The following is a 23,592-nucleotide window of genomic DNA, read 5'->3' on the forward strand; positions in this document are numbered from 1 at the left end:
GACCCAAAGTAAGGATGATCTATCAAGATCAAGTTGAGTATTCCATTGGAATACAAATTTGGTTTAATATTAGAAAATCAATGTAATATACCGTCAAAATAAAAATCTGTTCATCTCAATAAGCTAAGCAAAAGCGTTTCCTAAATATCGGCATTTATTCATGATTGAAAACTTGGAAAAGGAAAAGGAAAAGGACTTTGCATTCCGATAAAAGGCATCCACTGAGAAACTTACCTTTAATGTCATCTTGATAAGTGAATACTTTCTTCCCTAAGATGAGGAGGAAGGCCAGAATGTCCACTGCCACCACTTGTATCCAGTGTTGCTCCAGAAGTCCTGCTAGTGCAATAAGTCACTGAGCAATAAAGGAAGAAAAATAAAAGGCGTACTACTGGGAAAGGAAGAAAGAAACATTTTGAAGTGACCTGCACATGAAAAAAAAAAATCTAAGGACTCTACCAAAATGCTACTAGGACTAACATTTCTACACATTAGCAGCAAACTATCAGAAATTGAAATTTTTTTAAATACCATTTTCAGGGGCGCCTGGGTGGCTCAGTCGGTTAAGCGTCCGACTTCAGCTCAGGTCACGATCTCACGGTCTGTGAGTTCGAGCCCCGCGTCGGGCTCTGGGCTGATGGCTCAGAGCCTGGAGCCTGTTTCCAATTCTGTGTCTCCCTCTCTCTCTGCCCCTCCCCCATTCGTGCTCTGTCTCTCTCTGTCTCAAAAATAAATAAAACGTTAAAAAAATTTTAAAAAAAATACCATTTTCAGTGGCATCAAAGATATGAATGCTTAGGGGTAAATCTGAACACATATGTATGCAGAACCTGTACACAGAAAACTACAAAACAATGCCTAGAATAAAGATGAGATCAGCAAATAGACAAATATGCCAAGATCATAGACTGGAAGAGGCAACATTGTCATATGTCAGTTTTCCCAGAACTGATGCAATTCGGAGCAAAATCCCCACAGACTTTCAGAAACAGAACTGAGCAAGCTGATTCTAGAATTCAAACAGAATTGCAAAGGTCCTAGAATAGCCTAACCCGTTTTGAAAAAGAAGAACAAAGGACAATTCCTGATTGGGGGGGGGCTTATTACAAAGCCATAGTCATCAAGTCAGCGAAGAGGCGGCCACGAGATGGAAGTCTAGACCGATGGCACAGGATAGAGAATCCAGGAATAGACCTACTGAAATACGACGGGCGGTTGAATGGGTGAGAGTCTGTTACTCTCCCTCCTCGCCAGCATTTGGTGTTGCCAGTGTTCTGGATTTTAGCCATGCTGACAGGTGAGCAGTGGCATCTCGGTTTAATTTGCGTGTAAGTATCCAACTGTTCCGACACCATTTGCTGAGAGTATTATTTTCCCTTTGAATTGCCTACGCGCCTTTATCCAAAATCAATTGACCTTGAACACACAGATCTATCTGTACCCTGGATTCTCTTCCCGTTGCTCTACACGTCTATCCTTAAGCAAATACCACACTGTCTTGATTCCTGCAGCTTCATAGGAAGGTTTGGAATCAGTGTAATTCCTCCCTAAGTATGTTCTTTCTTCTTTCTTTTATGCCTGTTTATTCAGGGGGAGGGGTGGAGAGAGAGAGAGAGAGAGAGAATCCCAAGCTGTCAGCACAGAGCCCAACGTGGGGTTTCATTTCACGAACTGTGAGATCATGACCTGAGCAGAAATCAAGAGTCGAATGCTCAACCAACGGATCCCCCCAGGTTCCCCTAACTATGTTTCTTCTCGAATGTTTTTGCCAATCCCATGTTTTGCATCTTCATAAAAATTCTAGGATCAGATCGTCAACTGTTAAGAACATGCTGGGATTTTGACAGGAATTGCACTCAATCTACAGATCAATTACCATTTTAACACTATTGAGTCTTATGATCCAAGAGTATGGTATATTTCTCCATTGATTCAGGATATCTGTTACAGTTTTCTCAGTAATATGTTGTAGTTTTCAGTGTTTAGATTTTGTGCTTTTTGTTGAATGTATTTCTAAGTATTCTTGGTATTGTAAATGGAATATTTTTTTAAAATTTCATTTTCATATGTTTACTAGAATATAAATAAAATTGTTTTTTATATATCTTGTGAGATTGTTAAACTCACTTAATAGTCCTAGAATTTTTGTATATTCCTTAATATTTTCTAAAGAGGAGGCTAAGAAGATTTTATAGGTGAATGGAATGTAAGATTCTGGATTGGATCCTAGAATTAAAAAGGATATTCATGGGAAAACTGGTGAAATTCATTGATGTCTGTAGTTGATAGTATTTTATTGATGACAGATGATGATTGTTTGGTAATCGCAATACGACTGTGTAAGATGTTAACATTCAGTGAAATCAAAGAGGGACCTCTACCATTATTTCAACTCCTGGATAGATTAAAAAATTATTTCAAAATAAAAAGTTAAGACACAAAGAATGAAACTTAATGCAAACTATGGACTTAGTTAACAATGTCTAAATATTGGTTCAATAAGTGTAACAAATGCACCACAGTAATGTAAGATATTACTAAGAGAAGAAACTGGGTGTGAAGGAGGGTATATGGGGACTCTCTGTACTCAGTATTTCTGTAAATCTAAAATCTATTCTAAATTTGAAAAAGTTAAAGAGAAAAGAATGCGAGAAGATAATTACAATATGGCATCTCTGTAGTTTGAAAAAGAAAAGTATTCAGTGAAATTCTTACAGACCCACAGGCAATTTAAAGTTCATTCATCCTTGAAATACTCTGTCTCTAGGAGTCAGACTTGCCCAGGAAATCACGGAGGAAATAGAGTCATTAAAAAAGTATGCTTCGATGAAATCAGCACAGGAGCATTGGGGGATTGAAAACAATCTTTTTTTTTTTTTAAGAAATGGAGATTAATTTTTTTTTAACGTTTTATTTATTTTTGAGACAGAGAGAGAGCATGAACGGGGGAGGGGCAGAGAGAGAGAGAGGGAGACACAGAATCGGAAACAGGCTCCAGGCTCCGAGCCATCAGCCCAGAGCCTGACGCGGGGCTCGAACTCACGGACCACGAGATCGTGACCTGGCTGAAGTCGGACGCTTAACCGACTGCGCCACCCAGGCGCCCCCAAGATTTTATTTCTTACATGATCTCCACAGCGAGCGAGGGGCCGAACCCACAACCCCGAGATCAAGAGCCTATGCTTCTTCCCACTGAGCCAGCCAGGCCCCCCCAGGATGATGATGTAGATAGTAGGGCAGCCTTGTCATCGTAAACAGGGGCGGGCACAAGGTCGCGGGTGCGCCTTCAAAACCCAAGCCTACACGTACATTGTGTTACGTTAACGACCGCGTGCTCCTCCTCGGTGGCGATTTTGACATTACAGTGAGACGACGCGAACCACAGGTCACTCCGGGGTCACTCCAGGGCCCTTCTGCGCAGGCTCAAGTTGGGGGTGGAGCTCCAACCGGTCTGGGTGGTCTGGGCCCGTCCTCACTGCCGCAGTCGAGGTTTCTTTCCCCATCAGGAGGTCCTTTGGCCGTGGGGTCTTTGGCCCCAGATGAGAGAGAAGCTGGAAACTGGAGCTTCAGAAAAATGTGGACGGAGGGGGGTGGGTGCAAGCAGGTGGGCCCTAAAGTCAGGGCTCGGCGTCCAGCTGGCGCGCGCACGCGCCTTTTGAAACTATTTCCTCCTCTTTATTCCAGTTACTCGCCCCCCCCCCCCCCAGTCTTCGGTAAGCACCCCAGTATCGGGGCAGGAAGGAGCGGAGGCAGGGTTCTGGGTTCGACCCTCGGGCCAGTCTGAGCGTCGTGGGCTTGAGCCGGGAGCGGGTCGGAGAGGAACCCGGCGGGCGTCACCGCGGAGGAGGCCTGCGTGTCCCCGCGTGTCGCCCCGCTCGCGGCGGGGGCCGCTGAGTCACGGTGAGAAGCCGAAGCCCGGCGCCGGCCCCAGCTCCACGCTCTGCTGCCCGCTGGAGCCGAGCACCTCTCCTGCGCTCCCCGTGCGCACCCCTGCGGCCCCCCGCGTCGCAGGGCTCCAGAGCCAGCCGAGCGGGGACGGCGGCGGCCGGGCCAGCGGCAGTGACTCAGCAGGCGCTGGGCTCCGGGGCTCGGAGCAGGTCATGCCTCGCGGTGGCCCCTCACCCGCCCTTCACTCCCGGGGTTCGGTTCTGGCGGGCAGGTCCGCCGCGCGTCCGGAAGGGACCGTCCTCCTTCGAGAGTCGGGGGACCTCTGCAGGAGGGCGTGGGAGGGATCCCTGCAGATGAGGAGGCGCCGCTGTGTCGCCAAGAGGTGTTGCTGGCTCCCCACAGTGAGGGGTGTAGGACGGGGGGCCTGGCGGGGGAGGGGGGATTCTTCCGCTCCTGCCTCCTTCTCCCGTAAATGCCAACACACCTACCCGCTCAGATCCTCTTTGCCTCAAATCTGAGTCTCATTATCCGTTAGCCTCCCCAGCCCTCCCATGGCTGGACGGTTTTCAGGAGCGGCCCGTGGTCTTGACCTCCGGAACACCTGCGCAGTAGTGACTGTCCCTCCCCCCCCCACCCCTGCAGCTGGAGAAGCAGCCTGGTGAGGGGCCAGGGTGGGAGGCCCTGCGAGTCCAGAGCCCGTAGCCCAAGGTGCTGTGAGGAAGGGTCAGGCCCAAGGCGGGGGGAATGAGGGTTTGCTGGGAGGACGTGGAGGCGGCTGGCTGCCGTGTGAACGGAGAGGTTAGGGTAACACTCAGGTTTGGCGTTAGAGAGATGGAAAGAGCACAGTGAGGTGCAGCGCTGGAGGAAGTGTTGAGCAGCTTGTTGTTGTGGGGTGTGTTGAATTTGAAATGGCTGTGGAGCATCCGGGCGGAGTGGACCTGAAGCTTAGCCACCCATTTTGGCTGGGCTGGGGCTGGGGCTGGGGCCGGTGGTGGGGCGAGGCTGGTGCTGAGACCGGGGCTGTGCAGAGCAGGATTCCTTACCCAGTTTTGGTCCCTCCCCCCCAGCTAAAATAAGTGTAGAGTTTTACTTTCTGTGCTTTGTATCAGGAACATAATAATGATGCTGGTAACCAACCCTGGGCAGTTACATGCAGGGGCTGTGTTAAGCACTTCGCACATGTGAACTCTTGTAAGATTCATGGCACCTCTGTTGGGTAGCGCAATCCACTTCTGCGGCTAGGACCCTTCATTTCCCTCCTGGGTGGGGAGCCTCCTCTACCTCCCAGCCTGATCTCCTGCCCTCCCCCCACCCCGGGATGCCATCCCTCCAGGCTCTCGCTCCCCCTCCCTCTCCACCCGGGTCCCACATCCTCAGCGGGGCCTTGCCTTCCCATCCGCTACCCCTGCCCCTACCTGTCACCAGCCCCTGCCCCTGCAGGGTATCCTGGGCGCCTGTCACCCTCTGGCACCACGTCATTTGCAAGATGAGAAAATCAGTGATCTTAATTGCCAGCTTCTCTTGTGCACATACTCATCGCCTTACAGCAACCCTATCGAGTAGGTACACATTAGTATTCTCCTTGTATTTCTTTTTTCTAGAGGAGGAGGCAGGGGCTCGAGAGGATGATGTGAGTTTTCCATGGTCGCTCAGGGAAAGGAGGAAAGGAAGGAGGCTGGCTTTGCTAAGAGAAAATACACAGCTTTACATTTACAGTCTCTCTGTGGGAGACACAGTGCCTGCTCCCTTTAGGTTGGAGATTCTGAGGTCCTCGGACAGAGGGGAAGGGAGACCACGGATGAATAGGAACCTGTGTCTGTGTGCTTGGCTTCCCTTCCTAACGTTCTTACCTTCTATACTAATCGTTTTGCCTGTTCTCTGCCACAGTCTCATTGCCTGGAATAGTGTCTGTTGCTGTGGGGCTCTAAATTATATTGGTGGAAGGAAGGAAGGGAGGAAAGCGAGGGAGGGAGGGAGGGAGGAAGGAAGGAAGGAAGGAAAGGGAGGGAGGGAGGAAGGAAGGAAGGAAGGAAGGGAGGAAAGGGAGGGAGGGAGAAAGGAAGGAAGGGAGGAAGGAAGGGAAGAAAGGTAGGGAGGGCGGGAGGAAGGAAGGAAGGAAAGGAGGGAGGAAAGGGAGGGAGGGAGGAAGGAAGGAAGGAAAGGAAGGAAGGAAAGAAAGATAGGAAGAAGAGAGGGAGGGAGGGAAGAAGAAAGGATGGAGGGAGGAAGGAAGGAAGGGAGGAAAGGGAGGGAGGAAGGAAGGAAGGGATGAAAGGAAGGGGAAGGAAGGAAAGGAAGAAGGGAGGGAGGGAAGGAAAGAGATGGAGGAAGGAAGGAAGGAAAGGGAGGGAGGGAGGAAAGAAGGAAGGAAGGAAGGAAGGAAGGGAGGAAAGGGAGGGAGGGAGGGAGAAAGGAAGGAAGGGAGGAAAGATAGGGAGGGCGGGAGGAAGGAAGGAAGGAAAGGAGGGAGGAAAGGGAGGGAGGGAGGAAGGGAGGGAGGGAGGAAGGAAGGAAGGAAAGGAAGGAAGGAAAGAAAGATAGGAAGAAGAGAGGGAGGGAGGGAAGAAGAAAGGATGGAGGGAGGAAGGAAGGAAGGGAGGAAAGGGAGGGAGGAAGGAAGGAAGGGATGAAAGGAAGGGGAAGGAAGGAAAGGAAGAAGGGAGGGAGGGAAGGAAAGAGATGGAGGAAGGAAGGGAGGAAAGGGAGGGAGGGAGGAAGGAAGGAAACGGAGGGAGGAAGGAAGGAAACGGAGGGAGGGAGGAAAGGGAGGGAGGGAGAAAGGAAGGAAGGGAGGAAAGGTAGGGAGGGCGGGAGGAAGGAAGGAAGGAAAGGAGGGAGGAAAGGGAGGGAGGAAGGAAGGGAGGGAGGAAAGGAAAGAGAGGGAGGAAGGGAGGAAAGGGAGGGAGGAAAGGGAGGGAGGGAGGAAAGGGAGGGAGGAAGGGAGGGAGGAAAGGAAAGAGAGGGAGGAAGGAAGGGAGGAAAGAGAGGGAGGGAGGTAAGGGAGGGAGGAAAGGGAGGTAGGAAGGAAGGAAAGGAAGGAAGGAAAGAAAGACAGGAAGAAGAGAGGGAGGGAGGGAAGAAGAAAGGATGGAGGGAGGAAGAAAGGAAGGGAGGAAAGGGAGGAAGGAAGAGAGGAAAAGGAGGGGAAGGAAGGAAAGGAAGAAGGGAGGGAGGGAAGGAAAGAGATGGAGGAAGGAAGGGAGGAAAGGGAGGGAGGGAGGAAGGAAGGAAATGGAGGGAGGGAGGAAGGGAGGAAGGAAGGGAGGAAAGGGAGGGAGGGAGCAAAGAAGAAAGGAGGGAGAAAGGAAGGAAGAAGGAGAGGAAAGAAGGGAGAGATAGAGGAAATGCTTTGTTCCCGGGAGTCCTGAGCCCGTGGCCCACAAAACCATAGAACTTTCTTCACCTGCAAAGATGAAGTTCAAAGTCACCCCACTAGGTTCTGCTTCACAGAGCCTCAACGAGATTCCCGTCCCCCACTGGCCACACGAGTGTCCTCGGAGCGAGCAGACGCAGGTGGAGGAACCCCTTGTGACGGGTAGAGAAAACACAGCTTCCCTGAGTGCCCGTGGGGGTGGGGGTGGCGGTGCCAGAGGGGCTCTATAAAGGCTCCCTGGCCAGAGCCTAGGGCGGGCAGTGGCTTGTTCGCCTTCGTCCCCGGACGGGCCCACAGAAATGGTCCTGGCCCCGTGGGTCCTCAGTCTGCTGGGCTCAGCCTGCTTGGTGTCGGCCAACATCTTTGGTGAGTTGCGGGTTCAAGGCCACGGAGCAGAGGGTCTGGAGGGAGCTCTGGGGTCACAGCCCCGACGCCCGCCAGGCTCTGCCCCTGCGCCTGGGAACATTTGTGATCTCGTTTAGTCCCCACGTGTCCTGCGGACGGTTTTCCGATGAAGAGACAGTGGTTTTGAGAGTCGGACTAAGTTACCTTGAGGGCACGGAGCCAGCGACTGGTGGGAGAGGAGGTGGGAAATCAGATCTTCCCAATTCAGTTTGAGCTCAGCCCACCCGATCCTGTTAGTGAGTTTTGGCGTTGATACCTGGTTTTATTCCCTTGGCGGTCTCGGGCCGAGGTCATCCACGTGAGGCGTTTGAGAAGTCATCGGCAGGTAGTGAAGAAAAACCACAGCAAACCAAAAACCACATCCACCTGTGCAGCGAAATAGAGGCGGTGAAATAGTGAGCAGAGGTTGGCCACTTGCTGTGGGACTTTGGATAAGTGTCAGCTTCCCTTCTCTCTTTGCAAAAGGAAGACAGGGACACTAACCTCCCGACGCGGTCGTGATCTCCAAGTGCGTGCCTGCATGTCACATGCGTTCTCAAAGGACGCCTGACCCATGGGGGTTGCTGATTAATTTGCATTCCTGACCTGGGCCGGGAGAGGCTCTGCCCACAGGGAACGGCTTGATAAATTCAAGAACACCATCTTTCTGGCGCTCGGACACCGTGGCTCGGGGGAACGTGGTGTCTGAGGGTCGGCTTTGAACCCTTCTCTTTGCAGCTGTGTGACCTCGAGCAGGTGGCTTTCACAGTGTTAGTGCCACGTGGGGAAGCTGCAGGTATCACCAGCCCAGGGGAGGCTGAGGGTTAAATGAGCTAAAGTCCTACTTGGAAACGTGTGAATCGCGAACTTGGAAACAACATTGCGAGTCAGAACGTAATTAGTGCTGATGACGGCCAGGAGAGCACCTGTGCTGCAGGGACCCCCCCCCCCATCTTTGCTACTGGAATCCCATCCACACCCCTCCTTGATGAGCTGCTTCCCTTTTCCCAGAATACCAGGTGGACGCCCAGCCTCTACGTCCCTGCGAGCTGCAGAGGGAGAGGGCGTTTCTGAAGCGAGCAGACTATGTTCCTCAGTGCACAGAAGACGGCAGCTACCAGTAAGGCTGCCCCAGCCCTGTGCACTCCTGGGGCCCCCAAGAGACCTTAAGGCCCTGCACTGAGCCCTCACCAGCCCCCCTCCCCCCCACCCCGAAACGTGACAGGTGGCCACTGTCAGGTGGGTGGGCCCCGCCTCTAGGTTCGGTTCCCCCAGGCTAATGGACTGGATAATATGACCCAGAGCGCCCGGTCCCTGTTTCATCCCAGCCAGGGCCAAGAACTTCTCTTCTTTTCCTGCCCAAACTTTCAGCCCATTTCCTTTTTTTTTTTTTTTTAATTTTTTAAAATGTTTATTTATTTTTGAGAGAGAGGGGAAGTAGGGGCAGAGAGAGAGGGAGACGCAGAATCCGAAGCAGGCTCCAGGCTCTGAGCTGTCCGCACAGAGCCTGATGCGGGGCTCGAACCCACAAGCTCAGAGATCGTGACTTGCTGAGCCACCCAGGTGCCCCAGCCCATTTGCTGTAATGAAAGGTGGGGGGGGGGGGCGGAGTGATTTCTGCTTTGGCTCCTCTTCCCCACATGTGCTCTTGAGAAGTCAGAGCTGGAGCCAGAGCTCCTCTCTGGAAGGGGATTTGGGCTGCCCTAACGTGAACTCGCATCCAGGACCCTGTCCCTGTAGAGTGGAGTGGTAATCTGAGCAGCCCCCCCCCCCCCCCAGAATGCACGGGGATCCTTCACGCGGGCTTGGATGTTCACTTTCCCTGCTATTGTGGTCACGCTGGACTCGGGGAGTCTGTGGACTGTGTTCTGGGAACCCCCCTCCCCCAGGAAGCATCCCCACCTCCCTTCATTTCCTGTGCGTTCTCAGCACTCTTCCCCCCCCTCGCAAGAGCACAGAGACCCTCTGCTCCGCTCCCCGCTTGGGCCTCTGGGAAGGGTGGAGGGGCACAGGAGGTGCGGGAAGGCTCACCTTTGCCAGCCCTCTTTATGTCGCCGTAACATCGTGGCCGGAGCCGAAGCGGGACCCTTGACCGACTGAGCTAGGCCAGGTGCCCCAGTTTCTCCCTAATTTAATTGAATTGAAACTTGACAGAAGGGAAAGGGAGAAGGAAGGGAAGCCGGGTTGTGGCTTTGGGGCCCGGTAACTCTGTCTGCGTGTGGTGTCTCTCTCCCGCCCGCAGGACAGTCCAGTGCGAGGGTGACGGCGGCTCCTGCTGGTGCGTGGGCGCCGATGGCAAGGAGGTGCCTGGAAGCAGGCAGCCCGGGCGGCCGGTGGCCTGTAAGTGCGTGAGGGGCCGTCCGAGGGAACGGGGGTCTCCCTCTGGCTGCTGGATGTTCCTCTTCCAGTTAGGCTGGGGGTCCCGCACCCGAGGCCCTACTTCCTGCAGGGCTGCAGTGAGAATCCAGTGGGACAGTCGGTCAGCTACTGAGCTCAGGGGACACTGGGGGCCCCTGGAAGCGGGATTAAGCCGTATACACCTGGTGTTTCTCACATCAGGTGCGTCTCAAACTTGAGACTTCGGTGAAGTCTTCACGGTTAAAATAATCATTATGGCGAATAGTGGAAGACACGCAGCCCTCCTCGCCCCCGCCCCCGTAAAGCATGTCACGGCTAAGCCTAAAACAAAGTTCACTTCAAGCTGGTCATCTTGAAATGTGTGATTGAGCCCGGAACCAAAGGTCTCCTTTAAGGAGGAAAGCTCCGTTTTGGGTGCTGGTTGTTTGCTGCCAGCCTTGCGGGCTTGGGGGTTGGCGGGGGGGGGCAGGCTGGCTCCCCAGCGCTGTCGGGCTGAATGACCCTGGCCGGGTCCCCTACCCTCGCTGAGCTGGGGTTCCTCGTCTGTGACAGGAACGTAGGCTCCACCTCACCAGATTTAAAGCGTGTGTAAAACACTGGGCACACAGTAGGGATTCAGCGGGGGTGGTGATGGTCAAGGTCACTAATCCACATGCACACGGACACCGAGGAAGGCAGTTGTGTCTCAACCCTGGAGGTGAGAAGGGAGGCCGGGGGTGCTGCAGGGACTCCCGGGCCCACACAGCGAAGGAGTGGGCAGGAGTGCATTCGCCCCTCCCCTCTGCAGCGCCCGGGCTGTGGGGTGTCTGGTTGACAGGGCACCGTGGAGCCCCCCCCCCCCCCACCCCCTCACTTGGCCCACAGGCTGCTGGGAGAAATCCCGGGATAAAGTTGGACAGTCGGAGCGCTGGGCCTGAGCCGGCTGCCTTCTCTGAGGATCCCTGGGTTGTTGTGGGTGGGAAGGATGCGTCCCCGTGTCCAGGGAGGGAGCCCGAAGCCCTGACCCTGCTCTGTGCACCCTCAGGTCTGTCTTTCTGCCAGCTGCAGAGGCAGCAGATCCTGCTGAGAGGCTATGTTAACAGCACGGCCACATCCTACCTCCCTCAGTGTCAGGATTCGGGGGAGTACGCGCCCGTGCAGTGTGACCCGTGGCGGGGACAGTGCTGGTGCGTGGATGCAGAAGGGATGGAGGTGTACGGGACCCGCCAGCCGGGGAGGCCCACGCGATGTAAGTGCCAGGGGCCCCAGCGTTGCACACGTGCCCAGCGCGTCCGGCTTTCCACACGTAACCGTGACTTTGCCGGGCCTCCCGGCCAGAAGGCAGAGGACCTGGGCCTCAGTACAGAAAATGGGAGCATTTTAGGAAGGCTGTACCCTGCTCATATTTCCACGCATGTGGTATGAACGTGCGCGTCCGGGCTGCAGAAGTGAATGTGCCTCCTTGTCCCTAAGAATGCATTTATTTATTTATTAAAAATGTTTTTATTTTATTTTTGAGTGAGAGAGAGAGAGAGAGAGAGAGAGAGACAGAGTGTGAGCAGGGGAGGGGCAGAGAGAGGGAGACACCGAATCCGAAGCAGGCTCCAGACTCTGAGCTGTCAGCACAGAGCCCGACGTGGGGCTCGAACCCATGAAGGCGAGATCACGACCTGAGCCGAAGTCGGACGCCCAACCGACTGAGTCACCCAGACGCCCCTATTTATTTATTTTTTAATATCTATTTTTGGGAAAGACGGGGACAGGGTAGCACGAGAGGGGGAGGGGCAGAGAGAGCGGGAGACACCGAATCTGAAGCAGTCTCCGGGCTCTGAGCTGTCAGCACAGAGCCCAATGTAGGGCTCGAACCCGGGAGCCGTGAGACCATGACCTGAGTCGAAATCGGACGCCCTACCGACTGAGTCACCCAGACGCCCCTATTTATTTATTTAAAAAAAAAATTTTTTTTTTTCAACGTTTTTTTTTTATTTATTTTTGGGACAGAGAGAGACAGAGCATGAACGGGGGAGGGGCAGAGAGAGAGGGAGACACAGAACCGGAAGCAGGCTCCAGGCTCCGGGCCATCAGCCCAGAGCCTGACGCGGGGCTCGAACTCACGGACCGCGAGATCGTGACCTGGCTGAAGTCGGACGCTTAACCGACTGCGCCACCCAGGCGCCCCTATTTATTTTTTAATATCTATTTTTGGGAAAGACAGGGACAGGGTAGCACGAGAGGGGGAGGGGCAGAGAGAGCGGGAGACACCGAATCCGAAGCAGGCTCCGGGCTCTGAGCTGTCAGCACAGAGCCCACGCTTAGCCGACTGAGCCACCCAGGCGCCCCTCATACCTAAGAATTTAAAATTTTTCCTCTGGAATGCGTAGGCCCCAGGAGCTGCGAGATAAGAAACCGCCGTCTCCTCCACGGGGTGGGAGACAGGTCACCCCCTCAGTGCTCTCCGGATGGGCGCTTCCTGCCGGTCCAATGCAAGTTTGTCAACACCACAGACATGATGATCTTCGACCTGGTTCATAGCTACAACAGGTAAGGGGAGCCGGCCTCTGGGGGGAGGCCCACCCTCGGGCCATCTCTTCCTGTCCCCTGCCAAAGCTCATGCGCGCGGGCTGTCACATGCACAGGCTGCTGGGGACCTCTGAAAGACGACAGTATTTTTAAGTAGGCAAGTGGGCAACAGCCGTTCAAATTAGAAATACGTGGACGCTCCCGCCCAGGCAGCCCAGGGAAATAAAAAGACCCCAGGGTGAAGACATATGTACTGGGATGTCTTCTGCCTTGTTTTTCACTGTAGCGGAAAACTGGGGACAAAGTGACGGAGAAACCCAGGGTGGAGAGCTGCATACATGTGCACCCCCCAGAAACACGTATGCAGCCGTAACACAGAACGCACTGGAACTATACCAGTTGATTTGGACGGGATGCTGCCGCACGTATTATGATAATATGGTAAAAGGTACTAGGCGCTTGTGTGATTTTCCCTTTAGAAAACAAGTAAGCAAACATCCTCTTATGTGCCTTTACGATGACCCAACAGCCCTAGTGTCTGTCCAGGACTGGCTGAGCACAGAGGACAGTATGAATCCACACTCGCTGGGGTGGTTACCACGGCCATCGGCCGGGTCAGGTTGCTGCGGAGAAGCAGGAGGAGGGAGAAGGGACTTGGCAGAAAAGGAAAAAAGAAAGATGTCACTGTGGCAAGCATGGGTATGACCGTATTTATACAGTTTTGTAAATGGTGTGTATACAGGCACCTGTCAAATAAGTTTAAATTTTTTTCATGTTTATTTTTGAGAAAGAGAGAGAAAAAGAGACCGAGTGTGAGTGGGGGAGGGGCAGAGAGAGAGGGAGACACAGGATCTGAAGCAGGATCCAGGCTCTGAGTTGTCAGCGCAGAGCCCGCTACGGGGCTCGAACCGGGAGATCCTGACCTGAGCCGAAGTTGGACGCTTAACCGAGGGAGCCACCCAGGCGCCCTGACCTGTAGATAAGTTTAAGGATTTAAATAGCAAACGTAAAAAGGGAGATACAGGATAGATCTTGGCCCAAATAATCGGATAGTTTCTCGTTATTCAAGATGGCTGCTTTATCACTGTATGAGGACGGCACAGACCTGCAGACATGATTGAAACGTCCTAAATAAAAGCAGTAAGCATATTAGGCTGTGAAAACTGCTGGGAATTCTCCGAGAGAACCTGAGCCTCGATGTGGCTGGCTTCCAAAACAGCCCGTTTCTTTCCTTCTGCAAGAGAGAGGATCCCCAGGGGCTGTGCTGGGAGGGGTCACAGGCTAGGGGCCTGTGCACAGGGACTGTCCATAGAGAAGTCTTATTTGAACTGCATATTATTTTAAAAACTGGAACATTTCAAGTGAACTCCATGGAATTTCTGCTTGTGGAGGTAAAAATAGTTGAACATCAGCAATTTTGTATGTTTCACCTAATACATAAAATCTGAATTCCTGAATCCTCCTGTGACACCAAGAAGCTGGCCTTGAACTGTTCTTTTTGGACTGATTACACACGGTCCAATGCTCTGGGTCCCTCCAGGTGTCCTGTTCCCTGCTTTCGTCTGCATCACCTGCCAGGGCCCGTAGCATTTGCCTTTGTGACCCCCATTCTAACTCTGCCACTGCTTGGCAAAGTGACCTGATCATTTACCCTCTCTGCGTCTCTGTGCCTCAGTGTCTCCACCTGAGATAAGGAGACAGCACCTGCTCCCTAGGTCATGGTGAGGATCTGATGGGGCCTCGTCTTTGAAACCACTGAGACAATTGTGAATTATTACGCAATGATCATGATTGCTCATGTAGCACCCAGCTTTAGCAAACGTGGGTTAGGGTGTTTTTCCTCCCAGGCTTAGAGAACGGTCTTCCCATGTGCACATAAGAATTTCCAAACTGCCTGATTTACTGATACTCACGGATGCAAACCAGTGTGTGCTCAGTTCAAGTTCAACTGAGTGCTTACTATATACAGGCAACTGGACAATCTTCTGCCTACTTTAATATTTACAAAAAATAATTGGACGGTTAACGTTCTCTAGCATACGGATGAGGAATCTGAAACACAGAGGCTAAGGAGCTCCCCCTGGGAAGCATAATTAGTGGGTTCTAGAGCTGTTTGGCTCTGTTCACTCTCCCACACAACCTTGATTCAACTCTCTTTCCCTGCACAGTAGGCCTGCAGTCTGTGCTTCTCATCAGCCTGTGTGCCAGCTTGAGGCACGGTTCATAGCTCCTTCCACAAGAGGGCGGTCGAGTTAAATACAAAAATACAAGACTAAGCATCCATTGTTTCAGACAGACAAACAAAAAAAACTTACTCCTGAAATGGGATCCTTTCCTTTATGTAAGCAAGCATGTCTCTGGGGGAATTCCGACTTAGGAAGGTCATGGGAAGGGTTGGGTGGTCGGTTACTGGAAGCCCAGCCAATTTCAGGGATTTCTCGATAAGCTGACCTGGGCGTTGCCAGGCCCAGCCGCTCTATGGTGCATGATGGTAGGAGCCACAGAGGCCGTGTAGAGAGTCTAGACTTAGTACCTAAGGCTGCTGATAAAATAAAGGACGGCCAGTTCTATTTGAATTTCAGATAAGCAAGGAGTAATTTTTCTAGCATTAGTATGTCCCCAACATTGCGTCAAGAATTTTGAGCCTGGGGACAGAGATTGGGTATGTCTTGAGTTTAGGATAGAATGGACTGGCTGGGGAAGAGCAAAGTGGGTGCTGGTGGGGGGAGCTCTGTGAGCCCGGAGGCTCCCGCACTGGTCCAGGTGAGAGACGATGTAGGTGTGGATTAGAACACGTGATGGGGGGGGGGGGCTGTGGGGGAGACAGGGCAGCGGGAGAAGACTACACAGGATAGAATCCACAGCAGTCATTGAAGGTGGAGGGTGAGAGGGAGGAAGAATCAAACCAAAGTCTGGCTTCTAGACGGATGGTGCAGGATGAGTTTGGAAAAGGAAAGTCACAAGTGGGATCGTGGAATATTGAGTCTGAGAGGGTTTCTTCGGGAAATTCCAGCGGAGATGTGGCATGAACTGGTTGGCTTACTGGCATGGGACCTGGAGGGGAGGCTGGAAGCCTGGGGGGGGGGGGGGGTGCTCATCTGCCAACCTGCTGTGGGTTCTTAGACGTGCTGGGTGACGACCTGTACTTGAACGTGGCTGCAGTGTCTGTGCATTTGAGGAGGTCCTTTGCCTCCGGAAGGCCACGGCTCACTACACCTATTCGGCTGGTGACTTAGAAAAGCCATGTGTGGTGGTGAGTAAGCTTTGGTAGGTGTCCCGACTCTTCCCTGCCTTTCGTATTGCCCTCGTCCAACCACTAACTAGGGAAACGCTTTGTACGTGAAGGTCTTAAAAGCCGATGCCGTTGCCAAGGCCTTCGTGGTCTGAGCTAAAATTCAGTTAATTTGTTTTTGTTCTTAGGCCCGGTCTTTAGTGACTAAGCAAACTCAAATTTTCCTAGCAACCAGTCTTACCAAGGATGTAACCCCCGCTAGTCAGATAACCCAGGGAGAAGGATCAGATACATCTTAATGCGTCGCCAAGGGTCATCGTTACCGGAATATGTGGAGAAGTCCTGGTAGACTGACCATCGGAGACATCCGTGCTGGGTCACAGCTCCTACTTCAAGGGGCACTCTTCGGGCACAGGAGAAAGCCAAACTAATTGCTAATTTGTTAAGGGATGGCTAGGTTTCTGGAGGGCCTGTCTGGGGGTGGCATGGAGAATCTGACTGAGCCATGGTATCAGCTACCTGAGCCCAGGGCACGGGGGCCGCTCTGTATGCGACCAGGACCAGACGCCTGCCAGGGCCTGACGTTTCGTGTTCCACTGAACCGTAGCCGTGATTTCTCCAACTCTGGGCTGGCCACCACGTGAGGGCACCAGGCCTACCACCCTGTCCCCCCCGCGCTACAATTTTCTCCCTTGAACACTTTCTTACGATCATTCTGAACTGTTCCTTTTTATTCAACAGAAAGGGCACATCCTTTTTCACTAGGTGAAATATGTCTTTTTTGGTTTTCAAGTTCTGTGTTGATTTTCGCTTCCTCTTTTCTTCTGACACGCCCAGAACAGGAGAGAAAAGGAAGAGAGAGGAAATCATAGGGAAGGCAACATCAGGGTAGAACGTACGAAGGGGCCAAGGCAAAGGTTGCACATACGGTTCATTCTGTAAAGTATTCTTATCACAGGTATGAGCGGCTGCTTACTTATGTCTGGGAGCCTTAGAACCAGAGCAAGAGAAAACAGTCTAAGTTATTTGGTTTCTGCCAGATAAAAGGAAGCCTGTTTTTCAGAAGAACACAATTTTTTCTTCTAGTGAAGATGGGCAAAGCTTTCTCGGATCCTCATCAAAGGGGGTGATGCCGTGTGCCGTAGGGTCCTCCGTGACTTGACCGGACAGAGACAGACAGGACAGTCGGTTTCCTTAGGCCCGTGCCCAGAAGGGGAGTGGGCAGGGCACGTTCAGGAACGGTGTGTCCGTGACGGAGATGCTTGGGTTCCGACATTCTCCTCCAGACCTGTGCCCCCCCGCTGCCCCGGTGACTACCAGCCTCTCGGCTAATCCTTCCGCCCACACTGTCGTCCTCTGCCCCCACTTGGAAGTTGGAGACGGGCTGAAGATCCTTGTAGACATGTTCTCCATTCTCTCCCTGTCAATTCATCGTTCTTAGCTTTGCAATCCCACTCAAGGCTCACATCCTCTGGAGCCTTCTTTGGCCGTACAGCAGGTTCCAAACCTAGCTGGCCCACGTGTGAGGATGGAACCTTTCTCCCTTTCCCGTGGACCTCGGGTTCAGTGTTAGTGGCGGACTTCTGCTGGGGTGGCAGAGAAGGGTTGGGAATCCAACGAGCAGGAGGTGGGAAGCATGGCCAAGGCCCTCCCGTCCCGGCCGCCCAGAAAGCACCAGTGACGATAGCGGAAGCAGCTACGAAGCCACCCTCTACGCTGTCACCTGCTACGCTGGGGGAAGAGTCCAAAATTCACGGCGGTGGTGCCGTTTCAGAGATCAGCCACAAAAATCGGATTGTATCCAATCGGGCTTTGGGAACTAAGGAGATCGAGGAAGATTCAGAGCTTGAACTTCCCATTGGGTGCGGGGCGGGGTCCCCTGAGGACCAGGCTCCGTTTCAGAGGCAGCCCCCCTCCCCGCCAGCTGCGGACGCCCACCCCCGGGTCTGGGCTGGGTGATCTTAAACCAGTCTGTTCACCACTCCGAGGGCCAGCGTTCTCGTTTGCAAAGTGCAGCTTTGTAAGTGTTGTCGTGAGGACTGAGAAGGAGTGAAGAGGGTGCTTGGTGCTGTGTTGGGTCGTCCAGTACGTTCCCCCCGTTATTATTTTCATTCGTAGTGGTTAACGGCAGTGACCACATGTGGCTAGGCCAAGGCCGGAGCTCTGAACTCTTTTCAGTGCACGCAGAATTGGCAAGGGGGGGTTACAGGCGATGGTGCAGGGGGGTTTCCTGGGAGGACGCCCTCCAGCTAAAGCCACAGTGATCTCCAGTATGCAAGATGTGGGGACAGCGACCGTGAGGTCCATGCAAATAGCACATGGAGGTCCGGGAAGTGGGTAGCTTCTAAGGCCGGAAACCGAGGGAGGAGGACTCTGCCCCCAAAGTAGTGGGATGAAGAAGGCTCAGAATTCCTTCTGCTGGCACCGGCCCCGGGACATGACGCTGAAGAGGGCCTTTGGGGTGAACTGGCAGAACGCGGGACTAGAGTGACCGGAACCTCCCGTGTCTCGTGTTGTTACGGGTTCAGAACCCGGGGCCAGCCAGGTGGCCCATTCCTGTGTTCTCCCGCGCATGTGTGTTCCACATCTATTAGCTATTGGGAAGGGGCACAGGGGAGAGTGTCCGAACACAAGAGAGTCGTGTGCCTCTGAGAATGTGCGATGGGAACCAGGTGCAGCCAACACCCAGTGAAGAACACCACTGGCAGACAGAGGCATCACGTGGGGCGTAAGACCTGGGTTTACAGTCTATCTCCCGCCGCTATTTCAAGATGGTGGCCAACATACTTTACTTTCTTAACCTCTAAAATGGGTACAAAAAAAGTCCACCTGCCTTTTAGGAGTGTTAAGTGGGTCAAACAAGTCAATATGTAGTAAACGTTTGGCAGGTTGTCTTTTACAAGATAGTGTGCAATGAATGGAAATGATTATTATACTACTGCCACCTCTCTTAGAATTGAATTACCCCAGGGACACCTGGGTGGCTCAGTGGGTTAAGCATCCGACTTCGGCTCTCGCGGTTGGTGGGTTTGAGCCCCGTGTCGGGCTCTGTGCTGCCAGCTCAGAGCCTGGACATTGCTTTGGATTATGTCTCTCCCTCGCTCTCTGCCCCTCCCCTGCTCGCACTCCATCTCTCTCTCTCTCTCTCTTTCAAAAATAAATAAATGCCAAAAAAAGAGAGAGAATGAATTATCTCAGGTTTCAATTCATTTTTTGTTTTTATTATATACCTCGAATCCGTGACGACTGGGTGAAGGGAGTTTTTAGTTTCTGTTATGCATAATTCACTTACTACATCACCCCTTTTTATTTAGCTTGTAGATACACAATGATCAATGGCACGGAGAAAAAAAATCCATAACCTTACGGTGCTCTTGTAAGCTTGTTGCCTATTCATTGCCATGCAAATTAGCTAGTACCTTCTACGCCCCCCGTTCAGGCTCTGAGCGATTCCTGGGTTGCCTGTTGCCTTCCAATGCTGCTTCATTTCCGTTGAGGTCGTTGTGGACGTACAGGCCATTTTGCAAGCTGCCGTCTTCACGGAGTGTTACGCGTGCATCCATTTAGGAAATTTACTATAATTTGCTTCTTCCTTTTCCTATCGTTGGACACTGAGCTTGTTTTCAGTATTTTGCTGGAACGGATCCCACAGCAGCGGATCTGTTTGTGCAGAGAGCTGCCGCTTTCGCGGACTCGTTGTTTGGGGATATATTTCCAGACATAGGTAGGTGTGCCAACCCCACAGGGCACGGAAACGAATCTCTCAATGTCGCATAACAATGAAAAGCGCCTCTCCGGTTGCTTAATCACTGCACACGGCAAGAACTCTTTAATCAAGTTTCATGTCACCTCAGTTTCATCTTCCGGGATGGGGAACCCAGCGAATTAGCTCCTTATGAAAACTGCCGGGTCAGACGTGGCTTGGGCACACTCTCCCCGCACGCATGGAGAGGCACGCATAGCCCTTGTAGTGGCGTCATATTGATTCTGTGTTGTTTTTCTCAACTACGGAGCGGGAAATGTCCTTAAGAATTTCCTAGGGTGGAATCTGGCTTCTTTTCGAGCCCTGGAAAAGTCGTCAAGGGCCCTGAAGTTGTTTGATCTCCCCCAGTGAGATCATCCACAATGTACCATATGTCTGTAAAGCCAACTTGGCTTTTGGTCCCTCGAGTTACAGTCTAGTAAATTACGCTCCGGTCACACGCCGTTCATTACCTGTTTTCTGCCTGACGCTGTGAGACACACGCGTGGGTGTGAGTTGGTGAAATGCCACATGTGAGGGAAATGACTAGTGAGCAGGTAACAGCTGAGCACAGCTTTGTTTTTCATCTGTCCAGCCGAGCTCGGGCCAGGTGAAAACCCGGTTTAGAAAAGAAACCCATTTCCTGCAAGAAACACAGAGCAAATGGCATGAGATAAAAAAGCAGACATTCCTTCTCCCCAGATGAGATGAGGCCACGTTTATTTAGTTCTGCGAGCGGCGCGCGTGAGGATTTGATGAGGCAAGGAGCAGACATCTCCTTCTCTCCTAGGTTTCCAGATGCATTCGTGACCTTCAGTGCCTTCCGGAACAAGTTCCCTGAAGTGTCTGGGTATTGTCACTGTGCTGACAGTCAAGGGCGGGAACTGGCTGAGACAGGTAAGCGCACCTCAGGCAAACCGAGGGGGGTGGGTGAGAGGCACCTCCCAAACCCGAAAGCCTGAATATCATCACCTGCCAAGCAGAAAGAGCAATGTCTGGCTGCTCCCCGGCTAAGCCGCACACTTTGCAAATGCTCATCTCCGGTGCCTTGAACACAGCTGCTGGCCCATATGGAGCCTCTGTGTGCACTGGAAAGAGGCGCCCCGCTCTGGGCAGATGCAGCTCCCAACCTGGAGAGTGGAGGACAGGATGGCTTTCCTCTTAGCAGTGCTCCTTTGTGCCGTGAACAACCTGCACAACCGTACAGGGCAGCCTTGACTCTGGACACTATCAAAACCTTGATCAAACCCAATGCCTACGATGCCCAGGAAGGCTCTGGGCCTCCTGAGGTCTGTTTGAACAGCAGAGTCAGGACTTGCCTTTCGGAACGAACCCGTCCCTTGAAACGCTTCTGCCTTTGCTCAGGTCTCGAGCTGTTGCTTGACGAAATTTATGACACCGTCTTTGCTGGCCTGGACCTTGCTTCCACCTTCACTGAAACCACCCTGTACCGGATATTGCAGAGACGGTTCCTAGCGGTTCAGCTCCTCATCTCTGGCCGCTTCCGATGTAAGTAATAAGCCGACAGCAGACGTGCGTGTTTCTGCTTGGAAGAAACCACTGGGTTTTAAAGTCGCTGTGGTCTCTGTGGCTGTTTTGCCCAAGTGGGTGCAAGGATCTAAAACCAGGGCGGGTTTTTTTTTTTTTTTTAATGCTTATGTCTTTATTTTGAGAGAGAGAGAGAGAGCGAGCGTGCGCACAAGCAGGGGAGGGGCAGAGAGAGAGGGGGAGAGAGAATCTCAAGCAGGCTCCGCGCTGTGAGCGCAGAGCCGGGCGCGGGGCTCAAACTCACGACCTGAGCCGGAATCAAGAGTCGGCTGCTTAACCGGCCAAGCCACCCAGGCGCCCTGAGCATTTACAACGTTGTGAAAGCACACAGAGTGCGTGCTGGAAAGACCACAGCCCTGTTCACACGCTGTCCTCTCCTTTTCCCGCGTGGCTCTGCCCTAGGCCCCACAAAATGCGAAATGGAGCGGTTCACAGCGACCAGCTTTGGTCACCCCTACGTTCCCAGCTGCCGCCGGAGCGGGGACTACGAGGCGGTGCAGTGCCAGCGGGCAGGGCCGTGCTGGTGTGTGGACGCCCAAGGAGAGGAGATCCACGGAACTCGGCGGCAAGGGGAGCGGCCATCGTGTGGTGGGTTGCCTCTCGACAGCCTCCTCTTTTGCTCCCGTCGGGTCGCATTACTTTAACTGTTTCTCCAGACCAGCCGCTCCAGAACCCGTGAGTTCCGCTGCCTCCTGAGCGTACCCAGAGGCCCTTCGAGCCCACCACGGTGGAAAACCCACTTACCGCCATTAACTTCCGACGTGTTTCTCATCCTGTGTCAGACGTGGTCTGTTCTTCCTCAGCGAGCCCAGGGGATATTGTGGGGCCTCACAGGTGAAGGAAAAACAGAATTTTGTTTACTTGTGCCACGAGAGAAGCAGCGCAAAGCAGGGTAGGGTCAATTCGAGCTTGTGAAAGCGTATGAAGAGGAGACATTCGGGAAGGCTTCATGGAAGAGGTGATGCTTGGTTAGAGTCTTCTAAGATAACGACGTTTTCTGAAGGAGGAAAGTAAGGAGAGGTGTTCTCTATCTATAGAGCAGGGAAGTACAAGGACTTAAATGATGGGCATTGCTCTGGTACTGGGCACCAAATCTTCAAGAAGAGTAGAGAAATAAATTGCTGGGTGTGGTCAGGGTGGGGCTCTGCACTACAGGACTGGGGGAAAATGGCGGGGATGAGACGGTGAGGTCTTTCGTACCGAAGCAAAGGCTTGGGGACTTCTTCCTGGAGGCCAGGTGGTGACGTTGAGGGGTTTTACGCTGCAGAGTTCCATGGTGGGTTCTGTGTGTAAGAAAGACCACCCGGGCACTTTGAAGGAGAGCTTGAAATCGGTGTTAGACTGCAGGCCACGGGGCCAATTTGAAGGTCATTGCAATGTCCTGAAGAGAGATAAGGGGACTATATTACTTTCCTGGAGCCGCTGTGACGAATGAGCGCAAATTCAGGGGCTTAGAACAATAGTTCTGGAGCCTAGAAGTCCAAAGTCAAAGTGTCACCAGGCTCACGTTCCCTCTCTGAAGGCTCCAGGGCAGAATCCTTCCTGGCCTTTTTCCTGGCTTGCGATAGTTGCCGACAATCTTTGGCATTCCTTAGTTTGTGGCAACGTGGCCCCAAATTCTGCCTCTGTCGTCACATGGCTGTCTTCCCTCTGCGTCTGCCTCTGTGTCTCTTCCCCTCTTCCTACGACGACACTGGTAATATAAACTTAAGAGCCCGCTCTACCCTAGTGTGACCTCGCCTTAACTAATTATGTCTCCAATGACCCTATTTCCGAATAAGGTCACGTTCTGAGGTTTCCAGGAAGGATGTGCATTTTGAGGAGACCCGATTCAACCTGGTACAGGGACCAACATTAAGTAGCAGCAGTGGTCTGGGGAGAAGGGTGTGGACTTGAGAAATGTCACAAGTCCCTCCAGTGAGGCCATTCCATTTTACCACTGAGACCCTGAAGGGAGTTAGGGGTGAGGGGGGATGGAGAAATCCAGGAGCGCTCGTAGGCTTCCCACTTGGGTGAGCTGGATGGATCCCACAAGGTCTCAGTGAAGGAGGAGGGCAGGTCTTTTTATAGCCTTGACACAGGTGAGCATTCATGTTCATTCAATAATTCCTGTTAAGTCACTGATTTCTTCAGCTTCACATTTTCAGTACTCTGCTCGGTGTTTGGTCGTACTCAGTCTGCTAAGCGTGAGAATCTAGACGAAGAAAAATTCCAAGCGCTGCCCTGAGGGTATTTATGATTACATTGTCGGTGTCTTAAAACCTAGAGAGTATGGTGCCCTCCAGTTTCCAGGTGGACACAAAGAACTATGGTTTTCCAAATGAAAACCAGAATGCTACCAAACGCGTGCATCATATATTTTTATGTTTTCCTCCCTGGCGTATCAGTCCTATTTCCGTGGAAACGAATGCCACGTGGAACTGAGATGTGCATTTTTTTCTTTTTGCCCTGGTAACACGACATAACAAATGAACGGAAGGGATATACTCTCCACGTAGAAACAGAAAAAGCACAGCAGTGAACTTTATTTCTTCCATACCTTCCGGTAATACCTTCCATTCAAGGAGG

The 23,592-nt window shown here is 52.5% G+C and overlaps 1 protein-coding gene across 2 annotated transcripts in view; it reads left to right on the forward strand.

Annotated features, from left to right (window-relative positions):
- Positions 1 to 7,066: 7,066 nt before the first annotated feature.
- TG (thyroglobulin) overlaps positions 7,067 to 23,592 on the forward strand; it is a 254,995-nt gene continuing 238,469 nt past the window's right edge. For both annotated transcript variants that reach the window (XM_078441635.2, XM_078441636.2), the window contains exons 1-8: positions 7,067 to 7,423; positions 8,657 to 8,765; positions 9,888 to 9,985; positions 11,028 to 11,231; positions 12,364 to 12,523; positions 20,267 to 20,373; positions 20,842 to 20,985; positions 21,427 to 21,612. In XM_078441635.2, the coding sequence (XP_078297761.2) occupies positions 7,300 to 7,423; positions 8,657 to 8,765; positions 9,888 to 9,985; positions 11,028 to 11,231; positions 12,364 to 12,523; positions 20,267 to 20,373; positions 20,842 to 20,985; positions 21,427 to 21,612 (1,132 nt within the window). In that variant the 5' untranslated portion in view covers positions 7,067 to 7,299. The remainder of the gene's footprint in view (positions 7,424 to 8,656; positions 8,766 to 9,887; positions 9,986 to 11,027; positions 11,232 to 12,363; positions 12,524 to 20,266; positions 20,374 to 20,841; positions 20,986 to 21,426; positions 21,613 to 23,592) is intronic.

Source organism: Panthera onca, chromosome F2 (assembly GCF_046562875.1).
Source record: "Panthera onca isolate mPanOnc1 chromosome F2, mPanOnc1 haplotype 2, whole genome shotgun sequence".
NCBI lineage: Eukaryota > Metazoa > Chordata > Mammalia > Carnivora > Felidae > Panthera > Panthera onca.